This window comes from Pseudorca crassidens, chromosome 12 (assembly GCF_039906515.1).
Source record: "Pseudorca crassidens isolate mPseCra1 chromosome 12, mPseCra1.hap1, whole genome shotgun sequence".
NCBI classification, from domain to species: domain Eukaryota; kingdom Metazoa; phylum Chordata; class Mammalia; order Artiodactyla; family Delphinidae; genus Pseudorca; species Pseudorca crassidens.
In genome coordinates this window covers 57,603,611-57,623,025 of record NC_090307.1, presented here as the reverse complement: position 1 = coordinate 57,623,025, position 19,415 = coordinate 57,603,611, and the positions used below count along the sequence as shown (strand labels likewise).

General features: G+C 41.0%; 1 protein-coding gene across 1 annotated transcript; it reads right to left on the bottom strand.

Moving 5' to 3' along the window:
- Positions 1 to 13,135: 13,135 nt before the first annotated feature.
- On the bottom strand, positions 13,136 to 18,958 carry LOC137203452 (large ribosomal subunit protein eL31-like). The gene has a single exon (XM_067699599.1). The coding sequence runs from the start codon at positions 14,189 to 14,191 to the stop codon at positions 13,886 to 13,888; it is 306 nt and encodes a 101-aa protein (XP_067555700.1). The 5' UTR covers positions 14,192 to 18,958; the 3' UTR covers positions 13,136 to 13,885.
- Between the last annotated feature and the right edge of the window lie 457 nt (positions 18,959 to 19,415).

Sequence of the window (19,415 nt, the reverse complement as noted above, 5' to 3'; positions counted from 1 at the left end):
AAAGCTCTGCCTACCTCTACACATCCAAAATATGGATATAAAGTGACAGCCCTACCCAACCACCCAAAAAAAAAAAGCAAAGCTACTGAACAATGTTAGTGAAAAATCAAATTGCTGTGGTCACCAACCACGTTTTGGTACATCTGTGTGACCAACCCAAAGCGTAGTAGAGGTAAGAGAAGCAGAGAGACACAACAGGAAGGTGCAATTTTGTGCATCTCCTCAGGACTGTGGGCAAGAAAGTGAGTAAGCAATATTTGACCGCTGTTTGGGCGCTGAGGCCAGTATTATAATTTGGGGGGCAGAATGTGTGTCCCACTAAAAAGAGGAGGGCAGGGCTTCCCTGGCAGTCCAGTGGTTAAGACCCTGTGCTTCCAGTGCACGGGGCGCAGATTCTATCCCTAGTCAGGGAACTAAGATCCCACATTCAGCCGGGAGCGGACAAAAAAAAAGCAGGGGTGGGCGGGGGAGCAAAGGAAGGACATTTTCATGCTAAAGTGGAGTCTAATTTTGAAATAAATATCTCTACTTCTATGTAGTGCTTACCTGTGTTTAAGCAAGGGTTATTATTAGTTAGGGCTCAATAAATGTTAGTTATAATTATTATATTTACTAGTATTAGCACTCTAATCCAACCTTTGAAATGAGCCAGATTATCATTACAGGCCAGTCTGATTTTTTTTTTAGGAGATGGCTGTCTAGGGAGGAAAATACAAAAGATGAGTATAATGCGATAAAATCCGTCGGAAAAATAGTTTCTGAAGCGTCCCTGAAGGGCTATTTTAAAGTGTCATAAATGTCTTTATTTATTGAGTAAAAATACTTACGGATCACCATAACTGACAGAGCTAGGAGCTGAGAAACAGCCCACAGCACAAGAGAAGAGGATGTTATTACATTTGGTAAAACTTTAATTTTATAAATGATCCAGTAATTAGTTTCCTAAGAAAAATTTAATTGTGTATCTTCAGACAAGTAACAGTCATGAGATGTCAGCCTGGATGACCAGAGCTTCCAGGAGGGGGACATGGGGGCCATAAAGAGATGGTTTTTTCTTATTCTGATAAATTTATCCAAACGATTTGCAATGAAATATTTTGTCTCTATCTAGGGATATTTGAAGGAGACTTTAGAATAAGATGAAAAACTTGTGAAGATAGGTCCCAGAATCTCCCCGCAAATTAAATGAAGTAAACAAAGAGAAGAAAGACACAGAAAGCTGTATTTGAAGCCCCTCCTTCCCTACTGCAGGTTTTCCTAACCCACGTGTTTCACTTATCTTTTTGTTCCTCCATCGGTAGGGGTGAGGCATGGGTGCCAGGGAGAGGTTATCAGCAGATGGAGCAGAGATGAAGAGGGGGAAATAAATGTCTACATTTTTCCTGGGTCAGAAGCAAGAGCTTCATGGATCTACTCTGAACTGGAGAGCAGCTAGAATCCAAGAGTATTTACTACCAGTAAAGTGTAATGAATTTTGGTGCAGGAGTTTTAACCCAAGGACAGCAAAAAGAGCCACCACCAGGGCCACCAGCATGAGAGCCTGAGGCCCCAGGTGAAGCTCCTCCGCTTCTCCCACCACTGCCCCCCCCCCCAAATATTAAGCACTTTGAGATGATAAAAATCTCAAGAGTGGGACAAGAGTGATTATTCAATAAATGATGTTAATTCAACCAGCTAAGTAATTAGGGGAAAAAAATAAGTTTCAATTTCTGCCTTATTCCAAACTAAATTCAAGACACAATTTTATGTAGAATATAAAGCAATAAAAATGCTAGAATAAAACGTGTGTGAGAGCTTCCCTGGTGGCGCAGTGGTTGAGAGTCCGCCTGCTGATGCAGGGGACACCGGTTCGTGCCCCGGTCCGGGAGGATCCCACATGCCACGGAGTGGCTGGGCCCGTGAGCCATGGCCGCTGAGCCTGCGCGTCTGGAGCCTGTGCTCCGCGGCGGGAGATGCCACAGCAGTGAGAGGCCCGCGTACCGCAAACAACACACAAAAAAACAAAAAAAAAGGTGTGTGAAAATTGTAAATATATAATTTTGAAGTAGGGATTCTTTCTGAGCAGAGCACAACAGCACAAGCCAAAAACATAGAAGACATGCATTTAATTTGATAAAAATGTAAGGTTTCTATCTGGCTAAAAATCACATACAGTTTTTTTTAAAAAAAGGAACAAAATTAAGGAAATATTTGCCACACTTTACTGAAAATGGCTAATGTCATCAACAGATATAAAAATCATTACTTTTTAAAAGCTTGACAAACGTCGGTTTGTGGAAAGTGTGAGTAACCACACTACCAACTCCTAAAAACGTTTTCTGTTTCGTTTTGTTTTGTTTTGCTTTATGGATATATAGTTGACATATAATAAACTGCATATATTTAAACAATTTGATCAGTTTTCTAAAAATTTTTTATTGGGGTATAATTTACAATGTTGTATTAGTTTCAGGCGTACAGCAAAGTGAATCAGTTATACATATACATATATCCACTCTTTTTTAGATTCTTTTCCCATATAGGCCATTACAGAGTATTGAGTAGAGTTCCCTGTGCTACACAGTAGGTCCATATTAGTTATCCATTTTATATATAGTACTGTGTACGTGTTAATCCCAATCTTCCAATTTATCCCTCCCCTGCTTTCTCCCCAGTAACTATGAATTTATTTTTTACATCTGTAACTCCATTTCTGTTTTGTAGATAAGTTCATTTGTAGCCTGATCAGTTTTGACACAGTCTAAACTCATGAAACCGTGACCACATGAAAATAGTGAAGATACCTGTCAACTCCAAAGTTTCTTGTGTCTCTGTAACTTCTCCCTCCCTTATTCTTCCTCCCCATTCCCAGTCCCCAGGCAACCAGCCATTTGCTTTTTCTTCCTATAGATTAGTTTGCATTTTTATAGTTTTATATAAATTGAATTAAACAGTAGATACACTTTGTTGTCTGGCTTCTTTAACTCTGCATAAATATTTTGAGATTCATCTATGTTGTTATTTGTATCCATAGTTCATTCTTTTTTTTATTGTTGATTTGTGTTCCACTGTACAAATGCTATACACATTGTTTAGCCATTCACCTGTTGCTAGTCACTGGGTGGTGTTTCCAGTTTGGAGCTGTTACAAATGGTGCTGTGAATGTCAGTTTACAAGTCTGGTGTGGACACAGGATTTATTTCTCTTGGATAAGTACCTCGGGGTGGTATATCCTGATACGGAAGGATATCCAAGGTATATGACTCATTAAAAAATAAATATAGCATGAATACTTTGGTCTCACTCATGTACATTTAAAAAATACACATGATTTTATATATGTTTCAACACCAACTTCATAGTTTTGCTGAATTCCAAAAGGAGGGCTGTTAAAAATCAGTATTCAGTTAAAACTAAGACTGGAACAGATTATACCATCATAGAATGAACTTCATTCCAGACTTACTTTTATAACTTCAAATACTGTTAAAACGGTACTAGTCACATCTTTAAAGATTGCCATCATGGTACATGAACAGTGGTTCCACAGCATGGTCAGCTGGTGAGCAGCTCCTGTGGTCATTGTATTGCACATTTCCAGCAGGTAAATAGCTCTTTCAACCGGCATCTTTAATGACATCTTTCCTTCCCTCCCCTCCTTCGTTCCTCCCTCCCTCCCTTCCTTCCTTCCTTCCTTTTTTCATCACAGTAGAATACAATTCAGGAAGTCATTTTTCAGTAACGTGCTTTCTAGAAGGAACTTTGTGCCTAAGATTCATAGATTGGTCAACTTTCCAGAATCTTTTTACTTCAGTTATTGAAAATGGTTGGCAATGAATAGGAGTTATTTCAACAAGCTTCTGTTGAAGTTTTTGAGTTCGATAGACTTAAAGCTGTAAAGGATTGTCTTCTTAAAGTAGTCTCATAGAATCTTTTTAAAATGGTGGTAAAACACACATAACATAAAGTTTACTAGCTTAGCCATTTGTGTAAGGATACAGTTCAGTGGCCTTAAGTACATTCACATTGTTGTGCAACCATCACCACTATCCATCTCCAGAATTTTATCATCTTGTAAAACCGAAACTCTGTAACTGATTAAACAATAACATCCCGATCCTCTTTCCTCACGGTCCCTGGCAACCACGGTTCTACTTCCATCTCTGTGAATATCTCTACTCTAGGGACTTCATCATATAAATGAAATAATACAGTATTTGTCTTTTTGTGGCTGGCTTATTTCACTGAGCGTAATGGTCTCAGGGTTCATCCGTGGAGTCTGCCCTGTTGAATTAGAAAAGTGAGAACAAAATTTGAGGTCCCTCCTTTTTCTTATACTTGTATACACTCTTTCTTATGTCTAAATATATACTTCTATACATTCTTTCTTATGTCTAAATATAGATGGCTATTGTTCCATGTGATTTTGGAGTTTTTCTTCTTTGGAAAGTCTGAACTGATAACAAAGCTAACATTCTGCATTTGATTCATTTTTAGAAGATGTGAGGAATTCCCAAATGAATTTATTTTTTCTTGAAATGATCATGGCCCAACTGGAATTAAATAACAAATAATTAAAATTCTTAAGGGTTATTTTGTTCATTCACTTCAAACAAGTCTACAGATACTAGAATTCTGATACTCTAATCTCCATTGCTGTCCTTGTATAGATACTTAATTTTTAAATAAACATTTGTGAACTCAAAAAGGACTTTTTAATCTTTCCTAAAGTTATCGAACTCTGTCTTAGTATTTGCACTGATGATCTATTGTCTCATTTACTTAACTATTTGAAAATTCTAAATGATGGCTTTTGTTCACAAACTTAACAGCTTTTACATTGGTTATTTCAACATTTTTCCTTTGCAATGGTAAATTCAAACTTATACTTTAACTGAAAGAATTTCAACATAAAACACTTGGGGTGACAGTTCTCTCTAAATTACATCTAGAATGCTCCTATGTTTAAAAGTGATTGTTCAGATGACAACAATCAATGACTTGCCTTGTGTGGATGGACGGTCTTATGCTGATTAGTTAGCTATGGTGATAGCCTAATCATAGATGGACAACATTTTCCATAACAGGCCAGACAGGAAGTATTTTAGGCTTTGCAGGCCAGTTTCTATTGCAACTACTCAACTCTGCCACCTAGTTTAAAAGCAGCTATCGACAATTACCTCAACAAATGGGTGTGATAGGTTGCAATAAAACTTCATTTACAAAAACAGAAAAGAAGCCGGACTTGGCTTGAAGGTGGTAGATTGCAGACCCCCTGATGTAGATGCTAATTGATCACGCACAAGACTAAGCGTGCCAGGACTGACAGTAAAGTTGGCATTTGACTCTTCAGTCTTCCACAGGCCAAAGATGAAGCCAAATAGCAGAATTTGTCAGAACACTGAGACCAAACTGAACTACAGAGCTTCCAGAATATAAACCCGAATGTGCATTACAAAACGTTTGGGAAGATAAACAAATAATTGTCGGTCTTAATTTCCTCTGGGAGTGGAAAGGAGGCAGGGGTAGGGAAACTTTTCCTTCTGCTTTTACATCCTTATTTACTCTGTGAATCTTTTATCACGTGCATTTTATTACTTTAAATTTAAAAGACATTTTCCTCACTCAATGGTTTGGGATATATAGAATCAGAGTTTGAATCGAACAAATACTTGCTGTTGTGACACTTCCTTTTTAAGTAGAAGATTAAAATTAGCCGACTTTCTGAAATTCTCCTGTGATGATCGTAGGTGGCAACTCATATCAGGATAATATGACTTAGTCTTTTTTCTGGCACACGGCAGTCATTGCAAGATCAACCTACGATGCCGGTCTATGTGCCTAAAAGGCTAGAAGATGTATAAACAAGGAACATATTGGACTAAATAATATCAAAAGTCATGACATGTTTAATTTGATCCATCGATTCTGTTTTTAGTCTTCTCTTCTCACAGTGGTCACATTCTTGACAACAGATTTTTTCCAAAAATGACATTATAATTCATGATAATATTGTGGTATGAGGCAGAATATTTATCAACAAACCTTGGAAAAATATTAGTGACTGAAGTGTCTTGAGTACTTATAATGACGCTATGCTAAGTGCTTACCATGGATTATAATAATCAATGCTCACAACATCCTTACAAAGTGGGTGCTAATATTATCCCCATTTTACAGATGATAAAAATGAGGCTTAAAGAGGTTTACATTTTTGTGGAAAATGGTACAGTAGTGATTTCTGAGATTCGAACTAAGGAGTCTGATTTGAGTCCTTCCTCTTACTCTTGATATATGACCCAATGGGAGAGGATAGAGTGAATCATTCAGAAAACATTTCAACTTGGCCGTGGAATGTACTCTATGACTTCCCAGTGGGTAAGGAGGTGGGAAGATGACACCAGAGTCACCCCCTACATGTTATTGCCTTAGAATATTGACAAAAGTTGGCATTCCATTTCTGCCCAAATGTCATCTGGGCTCAAGGGGAAAACAGTTAGTACTTTTCAGAGCATCTGTAAAACTTGTTCCGGCTTTAAAATTCACTGGTGTTACGGGACCCGCTAACTGAAGAGTAATTGTATTGAAAAAAATCAACATCCTCAATTCAATTCCTCCTGTAACCTCAGTGTTCTAATGAAGCAGAAACACTACACGTTTTCTGAAAATGCCTGCGAATGCCAATAAACACAGGATTAGAAGCAGGCTGAACTGGTGTGAGGGCCAGATGTGACAAAGGAAAAGAAACACGCAAGATCAGAAGGAAGTGACAAGTGGCCAGGCCAAGGAAAGAGGAAAAGGAATCTTACTGGCAGAGGATGAAGCAGCATGTGTGGTTGGCATGTGTAGCTGAAAGAGGAACTAATGTGAACATTCTAACAAGGAGAGTCCCTCAAATCCTTGCAAGTCCATGTTTGCCTCCGGATGACTCAGCCCATATAAGGATAATATTCACAACCAAGCCAGGTTGCTGCCAGCTAGAGCTGTGTGAGACAGCCAAGCCCATGAGACAGGAAGGTCAATCCCATGACAGCCCAGCAAACTCTCGCCGTTGTGCTAGAAGGTTCCTCTGTCTTTACTTTTTTTCTCTTTTTGGTGAGGTCTGGCTGAAAACAGAGTAGTGAAACTTGTAAATAATTTACAAGATTTATTTCCATTTTTCTTGTCTGAAGTCCAATTCCTTCAGAGCCTGGCAACTCTATGGTCATCTAATTAATCTGAAAATCCAGCATAATTGATATGGGAATGGTGCCATGTATAGGAGTGTAAACACCACACTTTTCAGAGTTTAAATTCGTCGGAGCTCTTAACCACTGGGCTTTAATGTCTCAGCCATTAAATTAAACATCATGTAATCAGACGACCACATGCCCACCGAGAATGAAAGCACTAGGTGATATTTTATCCTAGGGCTACCTAGCAGTTGGTCAATGAGTACTTCAGAGCATTCACTGGCAAGAAAGATGGCAAAAAAATAAAAAATAAAAAAAAAAATATATATATACACACACACACATACAGCAATGTGTGGCATCCGATATAGTTCAGTGGTTTCTAGACCCACTCTACATCAGTCTCCAGAGGGTGCCTGCCAAGCATATTCCAAGGCTCTTTCTCCAGAGATTCTGATTTGATGTGTCAGAACAGGAAACCGTTTTTAGCAAGCCCCCATGTGCTTCTGGGATTTTGGACTGGCTTTTGAGAATGGCTGTGTGCAACGGATCTTCACAACCTCTGCCCCACTCTTATCACCCAGCCTCACCCAGCCTCATTCCCCTATCCAAGGGCCCTTACTTCTACCCAAGTCAGTCTTGCAGCTGCTTCTCTTCTTGTCTTCCGCCTAATCTAGGCTGTCTTCCATGTCATGTTGGTATGTCCTCCAACTTTACAACCACTGGATATATTCCCTCCTTTCCCTAAAAAGTATTTTTACTGAGTGCCATTGGAATACATTGGGCATAAACTTTAAATGGGAGAGAACACAGAAAAGGGTTGGGAGGGTGAGAAAAATACTACTGGAAAACTTTCAGATTGCTTAAGTATACATTTTTGAAGGAGCATTAAAAGTTACACAACAGGTTGCTTTACACACAATGGACTTCCCCTTCATCCAGATGGCCTGACCACCAGTTGAGAGGGGACAGAGAAACATGGTTATGACATCATGGGGATGCAATCATCAAAATCCAGACTGTAGAGAGCTCCAGAGTTTGCTAGTCTGAGTGTGGTTCATGGACCAGCAGCATCCACTTCACCTGGGGGCTTGCTGAAAATGCAGAATCTTGGGCCCCACAACAAATTTTCTTTTTTTAAAAATAAATTTATTTACTTATTTGTTTGTTTTTATTTTTGGCTGCGTTGGGTCGTCGTTGCTGTGCAGGCTTTCTCTAGTTGTGGCGAGTGGGAGCTACTCTTCATTGTGGTGCACGGGCTTCTCATTGTGGTGGCTTCTCTCGTTGCGGAGCACGGGCTGTAGGTGCTCAGGCTTCAGTAGTTGTGGCACGCTGGCTCAGCAGTTGTGGCTCGCGGGCTCTAGAGTGCAGGTTCAGTAGTTGTGGCACACATTGCTCTGCGGCATGTGGGATCTTCCCAGGCCAGGGCTCGAACCTGTGTCCCTTGCATTGGCAGGCGGATTCTTAACCACTGAACCACCAAGGAAGCCCCCAAATTTTCTTTCTAAAGCAGAATCTACTTTTAAAATTAGATGCCCTAGGCGGAGGGTGGGATGAATTGGGAGATTGGGATTGACATGTACACACTATTGGTACTATGCATAAAATAGATAACAAATGAGAACCTACTGTGTAGCACAGGGAACTCTACTCAGTGCTCTATGGTGACCTAAATGGGAAGGAAATCCAAAAAAGAGGGGATATATGTATATGTATAACTGATTCACTTTGCTGTACAGCAGAAACTAACACAATAGTGTAAAACAACTATACTCCAATAAAAATTAATTTAAGAATTTTAAAAATTAAAAATGCATTTATATAAGCAAAAGAAAAAAAATCCCCTAGTGATTTGTGTGTACTTTAAAGTTTGAGAATACAACTCTACTGGAAAAGACACTCAGTATCTTTTATAAATAAATTGCAAGAAAAGAGAGAGAGAGTTAAGGAGACCTACAGATGAAAAGAGATTAAGAGGTCTGTTGACAAGATGCAATGTGGGGACTTGTTTGGATTTGAACAAACCAGATATAAAAAATTTTTTTGAGATGATAGGGGAAATTTGAACACTGACTATTAGTATGCAATGATATTAGGGAATCAATTTTTAAAAATAAATTAATGGTATTGTAGTTATTAGCAAGAAAGAAGAGGCTTATCTTTTAGAGATATCTACTTTAATATTTATGGATGAAATCCTATCACAACAGGGATTTGCTTCAAAGTAATCCCACAGTGGAGGTTATGGATGAAACAAGATTGGCCGTGAGTTGATTACTGTTGTAGCTAGGTGATGCCCACATGGGAGGTTACTATATTATTTTCTCTTTGCAGTGCAATCCTAACACTGAATACCTGTTAAATTTCACAGTGTAAGGGCACATTCCTTCACAAGTGTAAGGGCACATTCCTTCACAGTGTAAGGGCACATTCCTTCACAAGACACCCCCTCACTTCAGACACCAGCCATAAGGTCCAGGGTCCCCAGGTCACCCATGCTCCTGACCACTGGCTACAAATTCACGGGTTTCCACTACCCCCTCAGATTCAATAATTTGCTAGAATGACTCAGAGCTCAGGAAAGCACTATACTTATGATTACAGTTTTATGATAAAAGATACAACTCAAGACCAGCCAAATGAGGAGACACACAGGGCAATGTCGGGAGGGTCTTGAATGCAAAGCTTCCATGTCCTTAGGAAGCATCACCCTCCTGGCTCATTGATACAGGATTACCAACCAGGAAAGTCAGCAGAGCTTCCACGTGCAAGGCTTTGATTGGGGTTTCATTTTGTAGGCATGATGGATTGAATCACTGGCCATGTGGTTGAACTCAGTCTTCAGCCCTCCTCACCCTCCCTGGAGGTTAAATGTTGGGTTGATATCATGTGGCTCAAAATCCTAACCCTCTAATTATAAGGCTGATCTTTCTGACGTGGACAGCCCCTGTCCTGAGTCATGTCATTAGCATAAACTCAAGCATGGTCTCCGGAGATTATATTATAGGAGTTTGGCCTTACACATTTGTTGGGACTGGTTAAACAATCTCTGTAAGTCTTCTCACTGATACTGGAGCCTGGAGTCTAGATGGTGGGGAGTTACGAAGGGAAAATGGATGTAAATTGAGGAAGATCAAGAACGTGCTGCAACCCAGGACACACTGAAACCCACGATGATTGACATTGCCCTTCCTCCTGGAACTGAACATAGGCACCTGGTTCAGGGGAAGTAGAGCCGGTGCCGCTGCTGCTTCATGCTGATGAGGTGAGTCAGCACATTTGCAGCAACGTGTGTGAGCTACAGAACGGCTGCCCTTTCCTGTCTGCCTTCCAAATCTCACAAGAATCTCCCTTGGGACCCACCATAACCCAAAATATACATGAAATGAAATTCTAGGGAAAGTAGTTCAGCATAGCCAAATCGATACATTACAAGGCCACCACACCTTAAAAAAAGTAAATATTTGTAAATCAACCAGTGCCTGGAAATAATTGTTTAATGGCCAAGTTACTTCACAAAGAAAACTAAGACATAATGGTAAACCCAGTCCACCACTGGAAACACACTTGTCTTGTCCACTATTATTCCTTCTCCCCTCTAGTCTAAGAGGATGAGATCTCCCACCTGATCTGGATTCCATCCTTTTATACTCTCCCAAGGATCATGCTTTGTCAATTAACTTCTCATGTCTCTGGTTGAAACACCTTATGTTCTGACTTGGTGACTTCAGTTTATTAAAAAAAATTTTTCTTACGATTATCTAAATCCCTCTAGTAAATACTCTTTCTTTCTTTTTTCACAACAGCCAAGTTTCGAGAATGAAAAGTCTACTGGTGCTATTGTCACTTCTATAACATGATTTTATCACGTTATTTGAGAATATTCAATTGTGCTGTAAATAACAAGGGAAACAAACAAGTAGAATAACAGATGAAACTCATAAAACATATTGAGGAATGATAGCAAATGTGCTAAGTTAGAAATCTGTTAAATATAAATATAAACAGAGCATATGTTTGATAAACATAGATGAAAAGGATGGAACAAACCAGAGCACTACTTGTAGATAGGAAGGGATAGAAGGACCACTTAAACCTAAAACATTAATAAAACACGGATCATGTATCATCCTTATGCCACATGTAACCTCTGCCCAAGAAACACAGATAAATCCATAGCTTTTCAGCAACTTATTGGTGAGTTTCAGTTGTGTCCAAGCTATTTGTCCCTCCATCTCTTGGAAGGAGTAAGCATGTGCTGGCTCCAGATACTTTCAGTCTGTTGAGTCCCCTTGCTCACCCTCAACTCTGGACCTCGTGACCATACTGGCAGCAGGGAATGAAGATGAGAGAGACAGACAGGGACAGACAGAGAGAGAGCTGTGGCTCATACACCCAACTTGCACCCTCTCCTCATGGTGATAGCATCCTTCATCTCTTTCCCTTTGTTTCTTGCTGTGCGTTTTAAATTTATTCAGTAAACCTTGTGATTCAAGCATCTTAATTTTTTTTTTTTGGCCACGCCACACGGCTCGTGGGATCTTAGTTCCCCCAGCCAGGGATTGAACCCGGGCCCAAAGTAGTGAAAGTGCCAAGTCTTAACCACTGGACCACCAGGGAATTCCCTCAAGCATCTTAATTTTTTTTGTTTTTAATAAATTTATTTATTTATTTTTGGCTGCATTGGGTCTTCATTGCTGCACGCGGGCTTTCTCTGGTTGTGGCGAGAGGGAGCTACTCTTCGTTGTGGTGCACGGGCTTCTTATTAAGGTGGCTTCTCTTTGTTGCAGAGCACAGGCTGTAGGTGCGGGGGCTTCAGTAGTTGTGGCACGCGGGCTCAGTAGTTGTGGCTCATGGGCTTACTTGCTCAGCGGCGTGTGTGATCTTCCCAGACCAGGGCTCAAACCCGTGTCCTCTGCATTGGCAGGCCGATTCTTAACCACTGCGCCACCAGGGAAGTCCCAAGCGTCTTCATTTTATCTGAGCCTATTTCATGAACTCTTGGACAGCCTTTCTGGTAGTGGGATTGAAGGCAGGGTGACCAATCTGTTCTGCTTGCCCAAGGACTTTCTCAGTCTTAGCACTAAAAGTCCAGCATCCTGGGAATCCACTCAGTCCTGGGCAAACAGGGACGGTTGGTCACCTGATTGGAGGTAAACTTTGCATCAAATTGACTTCCCACTGCAACAACCTTCTCTTCTCTCCCTCAGGTCCTCAGCGGAGGTAATCTGGTAATCTACTTTCTAACACCACGCTACCAAAAACATTCTCACTAAGATCACTGGTTACTTTCCTTTTGTCAAATCAGATGGACACCTATTTTATTTCATTGAAGCAATGGACATTTTCACTGTTTTTTCTTTCTTGAGACTCTTTTCTCTTAGCTTCCATCACATCTCTTGCATTACCTAGATGCTTTCCAGAGTGCATGTGGCTCAGATGGCCATCAAGCGTCTAAAATCCAAAAAGCTCAAAACTCAACTCATTATCTTCTTCCCAAAAGTCTTTCTTCCTGAACTTTCTACCTTTCACTGCTGTATCTCCACCCACCCAGTGACCCAAGTCAGGAGGTAAGTGACCCTAGACCCCTCCCCACACCCATAGATGTGTTCCGTATTGGTTCCTTTAGGGCTTCTGGAACACTCACCAGCTGCAAGGGTCCCACTAAATCAGGTTCCCATGGTATCTATCTGCTTGCACTTTCTCCCTACACTCTCCATCCCAGCTGGCTTTATCCCTTACCTGCCTCTTCTTAGTTAACTTTGAGCTACTTACTTACCTAGACATTGATCTGACACGTGCTTGGATACTGTCTGGTCATTTCTTCTAAGCTCCTTTCGGGTAGACCTGCAATGACATCCTAATCCCATTGTGTCAGGGAAGGAAGGTCACAGAGTTGCCCCTGCTGTTGGTTTCACCTTTGTTCTTCTCTTTTCCTGTAACTGCCACCCCCCTTCACCACCTCATCCCCCCCGTGGCTGAAATGTCGCAGAAGCCACTTAACTGGTCTCCCACCTCTAACATTTCCCACCCCAATACCTTCCCTCTACCGCTTTCAATTATCTTTGAAAACGCATATCTTGTTAAGTCTTGTCATTCTCCCACTTTGATCCTTTCAAAAATGCCTTAGCCAGACATGTAAAGCCCCTCCTCTTCCCTTTATACTCCCTATCCTGTCTCAGAGTTTACGTTTCTGCCATGCCGGCAATTTGCGGTTCCTGATGAGCTGTGGTCATTTCTCATTTTATGTTACTATCTCATCATGAAATGCCCTACACCCCTCACAGCAGCCACTCTCCTGTCACCAACCGGCAATAACACACTCAGTCCCCGTCTCCCATGGGGCCCACAGGCAGACTCCGGCACGCCCGTCCAGTCCCAACTTGGTCACCTATGTGATCGGTACCACCCCTAGTCTGGTTTGGATGCCCTTGTAAATGCTCCTATGTTACCTTGGCCTTAGGTTACATTAACACTCATCAGACTATCGCAATCATATATTAAAAAAAAAAAAAAAAGTCTATCTTTCCCACTAGATGGTGAACTTCTTGAGGTCTTGCATCTCCAGAGCAAGTTTTCAGCCTATGGTAGTTTTCCATACATTTTTGTTTGTTTGTTTGTGTTTGGTTTTGGCCGTTCTATACCTTTCTTGGCCAATCGACATTTAGTTCTCGTCTACATCAACGAGCTGTAGATTTTTGAAAAGTGGTGACAGGTACGTAGGTAACCAACGTTTAGAGCTTGTTTGGTGAAACTTCATCGTCATCATACTTTCTGGACAACGGCCCATGGATACGGTATGGAACATTCCCTATTCCTTTGGCCCAGATGGCTTTGTTGAGCCTGGCGTCAATGTGTACATCTGGAGTCCCCGTCTCCTTCATTGCAAATTTCCGGATTTCTCTGAGTGCCCGAGAGGCACGCTCCTTGAAACCCATTCCATGGAAGCACCTGTGAATGTTGATGGTGTATTCTCTGGTTACCACCTCGTTGATGGTGAAGCGGCCCTTCTTCTCACCACCCTTCTTTGTGGGAGCCATCCTGCCCTGCCTGGGTTGGAAAGGAATCCATACATGTTTATTAAATGAATAAGTAAGCAAGCAACCTGAATAGGTAACTTATATGAGAGATATGCCATCTGCGTTCTGTCCTCTCACTGGTCTATTTGTTCTGTGCCGGCTGCAAAGAGAGAGAAGAAATCATGCTGGAGACCCTGGGAGGAATTGGAGAGAGGCCTAGAACCGTGTCCCAGGAAACAGATGAGTGCCCGTCTAGTGGTGGCAGCAAGGAGTGAACCAAGATGACACAACCAAAGGGTCCTGTGCATCTGGATGTCTCACCTGCCCTGGATGTCTGAGCAGGGGGCAGAAAGAGGGTCTCCACAAACTGCTGCTGCAGTATCTTCTTCCAAGTCATTCATTTTCTCAATCCCCACTATTCCAGCCTTAGTTCAGTTACTTCCAAGAACATGCGCCTCCCAGCAACAGGGGAAGGAACGTGTAATCCAAGCCCAAATGACACAAACACCAAAATCCCCACCATCTTTTCCATAGCACGGTTATCTGGATTCAAGAGCCATTTGCCTACGTGGTAACACATTGTTTGCACTTAAACATCTCTGCAGTAAAACCATAGTAAATATTCAAGCCACATTAATCTCCCTTCAAACTGAGGTGACAGCTAGGACTTTATTCCTCATGCAAAGGGATAAATTGCTTTAGGAGACTACTTTTAGGTGTGCCCAGTCGCGTAGAATATATTCTTTTGTTATGATGATTATCCAATGTTTTAATTTTTAATGGGAAATACAAGCACAAGTTCCAAATTTTAAGAAGAAATTGTTTACAGCGAAATTAGGTCTCCCTCTTACCCCTGGCCCATGGCTTCCAAATTTCCACCTCTACAGCAACCAACTTCCTGTATGTCTTGCCAGAGACGTTTGATGCATTTATGTTGGCATGAATACACCTGTGCACATGTAGAACACACGCATGTACTGAACTGATTTCTCAATAGGGTATGGACTCTATCTGGACTCTGTTTTAAACTGAGGCCACAGATTTCCTTATCCTCTTGTCATTCCTGGCGTCTGTGACATAATGAAGCACAAAGGTTGGGGACATGCACTTGGCCTCACCTGCACCATCCTGGCTGCCGCTTCTCCGCAGTCAGCAGACGGCTGTGGTGAGCATCTCTTCCACTAGTCAGGAGGTAACCCATTTTGCTGCCTACTTCCAATTTAGCCCCAATGCAAAGAAAGTAGGGCAATGTCTTCGTATTTTCTAAATCAAACACATCTTTTCAAATAAAAGAGAAATATGCCACAGAAGAGTTTCAAAATTGAGGTCTGTTTTGAAATCTTCAAGCAAAGCAGCAAAATGATGAAGTTGACAGACATCTGGAACACAGGTGGTAAAAACGAAGAAAATCACAACAAAAACCATATGCCTCAAAAGACAGATCTACACCAAAGAGAAAAGATGAGCAGGAATACTAACATTTCAACCCCCATGATTGTGGAGGGCATAGAAATGCTCAGTTTTCGTCTCTTTAAAGCAACCTTGCCTGTTCCCTCTTTGAAATAATTGGATTGATCCATTTACCTTCCATTTCACTTTATTCACTCAGTTCTCAGCCAGCCCCATCAGCCTGAAGGGCCAGCCTGGATGTTCACATCTTTCCATCATGACCATCGTGGGCAATGGGTTTGCCTTCCTCCCTTCCCTGAGGAGTACATGAGGGATTTGCTCTGGATCAGCCCGTCAACTGCTGTTCACGGATTGCCGGCGCTGCATGGCCAGACTTTTAGATAGAGGCAGGTTCCTGCTCTAGTTGGGTTGACGTTATATAAAGAGGTCGGGGCTGTAGATTCTTTAACAGGGAAAGAAATGGCCAGGCTCACATACAAGGTAGGGGAAAAAAAAGTTGCACGAATGTGATACAGTTCAGGAAGGAGATTGTTGCAAACGCTTAGAGCTGGAACTAAGACCTGAAATGAGGGGGACCTCTCTGGTGGTCCAGTGGGTAAGACTCCACTCTTCCACTGCAGGGGGCATGGGTTCGATCCCTGGTCAGGGAACTAAGATCCCTCATGCTTCTCGGGGCAGCCAATAAATAAATAAAAATGAAAATGTAAAATAAAAAAAAAAAAGACATGAAATGAGGGTAGAGCAAGACTGGGACACAAATCTTTCTTGCTTGGGAAGTTTCTCAGAGTCACTGATTAAAATTTGCCATCATGATTGTTTTTTGAGATTGCTGTTATTCCCATGAATGTGGGCATCGTTCTGTGTTTACAGATGCCTGTCTTTGCATTTACCTTCAAGGTTTGGGCATCAAAGGTGTAAAAATACTGTGTGGGGAAAAGGGAGTGGAAGGGAGCTGAATTCAAGGGCAATTTTAAAGCAAAGGGAAAAGCTCTGGGGTTGGGTAGAGCAGCCAATCCTGCTGCCTGATAAACTGGGTGAGGCAGTGGCTGTGGAAGCTAGAAAGAGCCTGGAGTGGGAGGCTGTGATGCCCCCACTGGCTGCGACACCTCAAGGGAGACTTTAGAGACGAGGGGGCTTCCTCTTCGAATCCGAGAAGTGGGAGTTTTTCTCTCAAGGCACCTTTCAGCAAGTGGACCCTCCTCTCAACTGTTTATAATCTGGTAGGGACCTGACATGGATAAAACACTGGATTTCTTTCACTGTCCCTAAAATAAGCAGGAAATCTTGAATATTTTCAATAAAACTTTAAATAGAGGCTTTTCTTTTTCATGTGTTTGCTTGAGTTCTTAGCTATGTGAGTGGTTGACAGGAAGGCAAACAATGGTAGCTCTGAGATGCGAGCGTCATTGTCAGAGGAGGCGTTTTTCAGAAAACCCTCTTTGACCTCCTCAGTGAGCTGTTAGGACATCAGCTGCAGTGGCTCCAGCATAGATAGAGAGCACAGTTGTGTTGGGATTCTGGCCAAAGGAGAAACCTAACCTTTACTACTCGCATCCAAAGGGCTGGGCAGTATAACACTTATGGCGAGTAACAGAATCAGAATCTCTGTATCACCCGTAACACTCGGACGTAATATCCACTTCCATAAATAAGAACTGAATAAACAGATCACACATAAAAAGGGAACTTGAGTAAAGTACAATGAGCGCAACCTCCTAAATGAGCCATTGTCAATTTACACCCTGATTATTACAAAATGTGAATAAAGTATTCAGATTTGTTTTTGCTGTGCTGGTTAGCAACGTCCGGGAGTAAATATGCATCGTCATCATGTTCATTCAGAACGAGCATCTGAAAGGAAGTACTGTGCACTGGGAACAAAACCAACTGCAGAAGTGAGGCTGGTAAGAGATGAGGTTGGCTTCCTGCAAGGTGCGTTGAAACAATTTTTTATATATAAACACACCCATTCGTTCACACCCCAAACACACTTCTAGTATCCTTCTGCCAAAACACTTCGGATCTGCTTCGTTTTGATTCTGATGGTATTTCCAAGACATATATTGAGGCAGGGAAGAGCTGCACTGAGAAACTGTCTCATGGTCACTTGTGTTGAGGCTGATCTTTTTTTTTTTTTGAAATGTTTTCTTTTTTTTTAGCATATATATATATATTTTTAAATTAATTAATTACTTCTGTTTTTGGCCGTGTTGGGTCTTCGTTGCTGCACGCGGGCTTTCTCTAGTTGCAGCGAACGGGGGCTGCTCTTCATTGTGGTGCACGATCCTCTCATTGCAGTGTCTTCTCTTGTTGCGGAGCACAGGTTCTAGGAGCGCAGGCTTCAGTAGTTGTGGCACGGGGCTCAGTAGTTGTGGCTCATGGGCTCTAGAGCACAGGCTCAGTAGTTGTGGTGCACAGGCTTAGTTGCTCCACGGCATGTGGGATCTTCCTGGACCAGGGCTCAAACCTGTGTCCCCTGCATTTGCAGGCGGATTCTTAACCACTGCGCCACCAGGGAAGTCCCAAGGCTGATCTTAATAAGCTTAGATTGTGTGATTTAATAGTCTATTATGTAAATAGAACTACTACTAGACATAGTCCTCAACATTCTTGAGGTAGTAATAGTATTCATATAGAAAGCATGATTTTACAAAGTATTTCCATCCACAGCCACTGGCTCTGTGCCTTACTCTTCTCATCTCAAAAACAGTAGTTATAATAATAATAAGGGCTTACTTAAGATGACCCAGTAAGTGGAGGATTCCGGTCTTACTAGTGCGAAGCCTGCGCTCTTACTTGAAAAAAGAAGTCATTACTTCAGTGTGAAAATAACCAGAGCTTCACTGAGATCCTGGCACTTTCAAAACACTCAATAAATATTTGTAAGTGAACGAATGATTGAATGAATGAATAAATGAATGCTGCGTTGTAAAAAGGAGTCCTAGAGATCGCTCCCTGCATTTTGGGGTTCACAAAATAGTATGAATTTCATTGTAACAGACTTTATCATCAATTCTTTCCCTTTAAGAAACAATTTTGACAAAGTTACAGCATTATTGGACTAATGCTGATTATTCATGCTTTGTCACTCTCAAGTTCACTACGGAATAGGTTACTACAGTACTAAGAATAATAGTGCCATCTAGTGACCCTTCTAGTTATTGTCTCTAAGAGTGCATATGACAACATCGCCTGCTCTAAAAACGATTGACCCGAGATTAAGTACAGAGTGATGTATGCAATTTGTAATATTCCCCATTTTTCTGTCCAAGAAAATTTTCCCCAAAATTTCAGTATGTGATAAACTTTCTCATCCTCGTTCATATTTCCCAGATGACAGAGCCTATTCACACCAGATTTTTCAGTAGTTTATATATGTATATTCCAAATAATGTTTTTTATCTTTTAAGACCCTTCATTTTTTTTTAGACCTTTCAATTTTGCGATGCAACATTGATGCAATTATTTTTAAGGGTAAACTATTGAATATATACATTGATTGTAAGACGTTTTGTTTTCAAAAACACTAAAATGTTAAAAAAATTACAATCAAGAAAATTCTTATGCAAGTATTTATTCATATATATGCTGAATTTAAAACTTCATTTTTATGCAATTATTTTATCAGGAAAGATGATTCATTAAATGTATAACTAAACATAATTTCAATTTTATAAATATTAATGGCTTTCATATATATGATATATAGTATATATACATTTATAAATGAGAAAAAGATGTTGATCAGGCTACAGGTATTATCTAATTAGGAAATTATAGGTTTAATGAGAAGTACCCTCACTCAAAAAGCTTAAAAGCTAGTCATGGCTCAGAC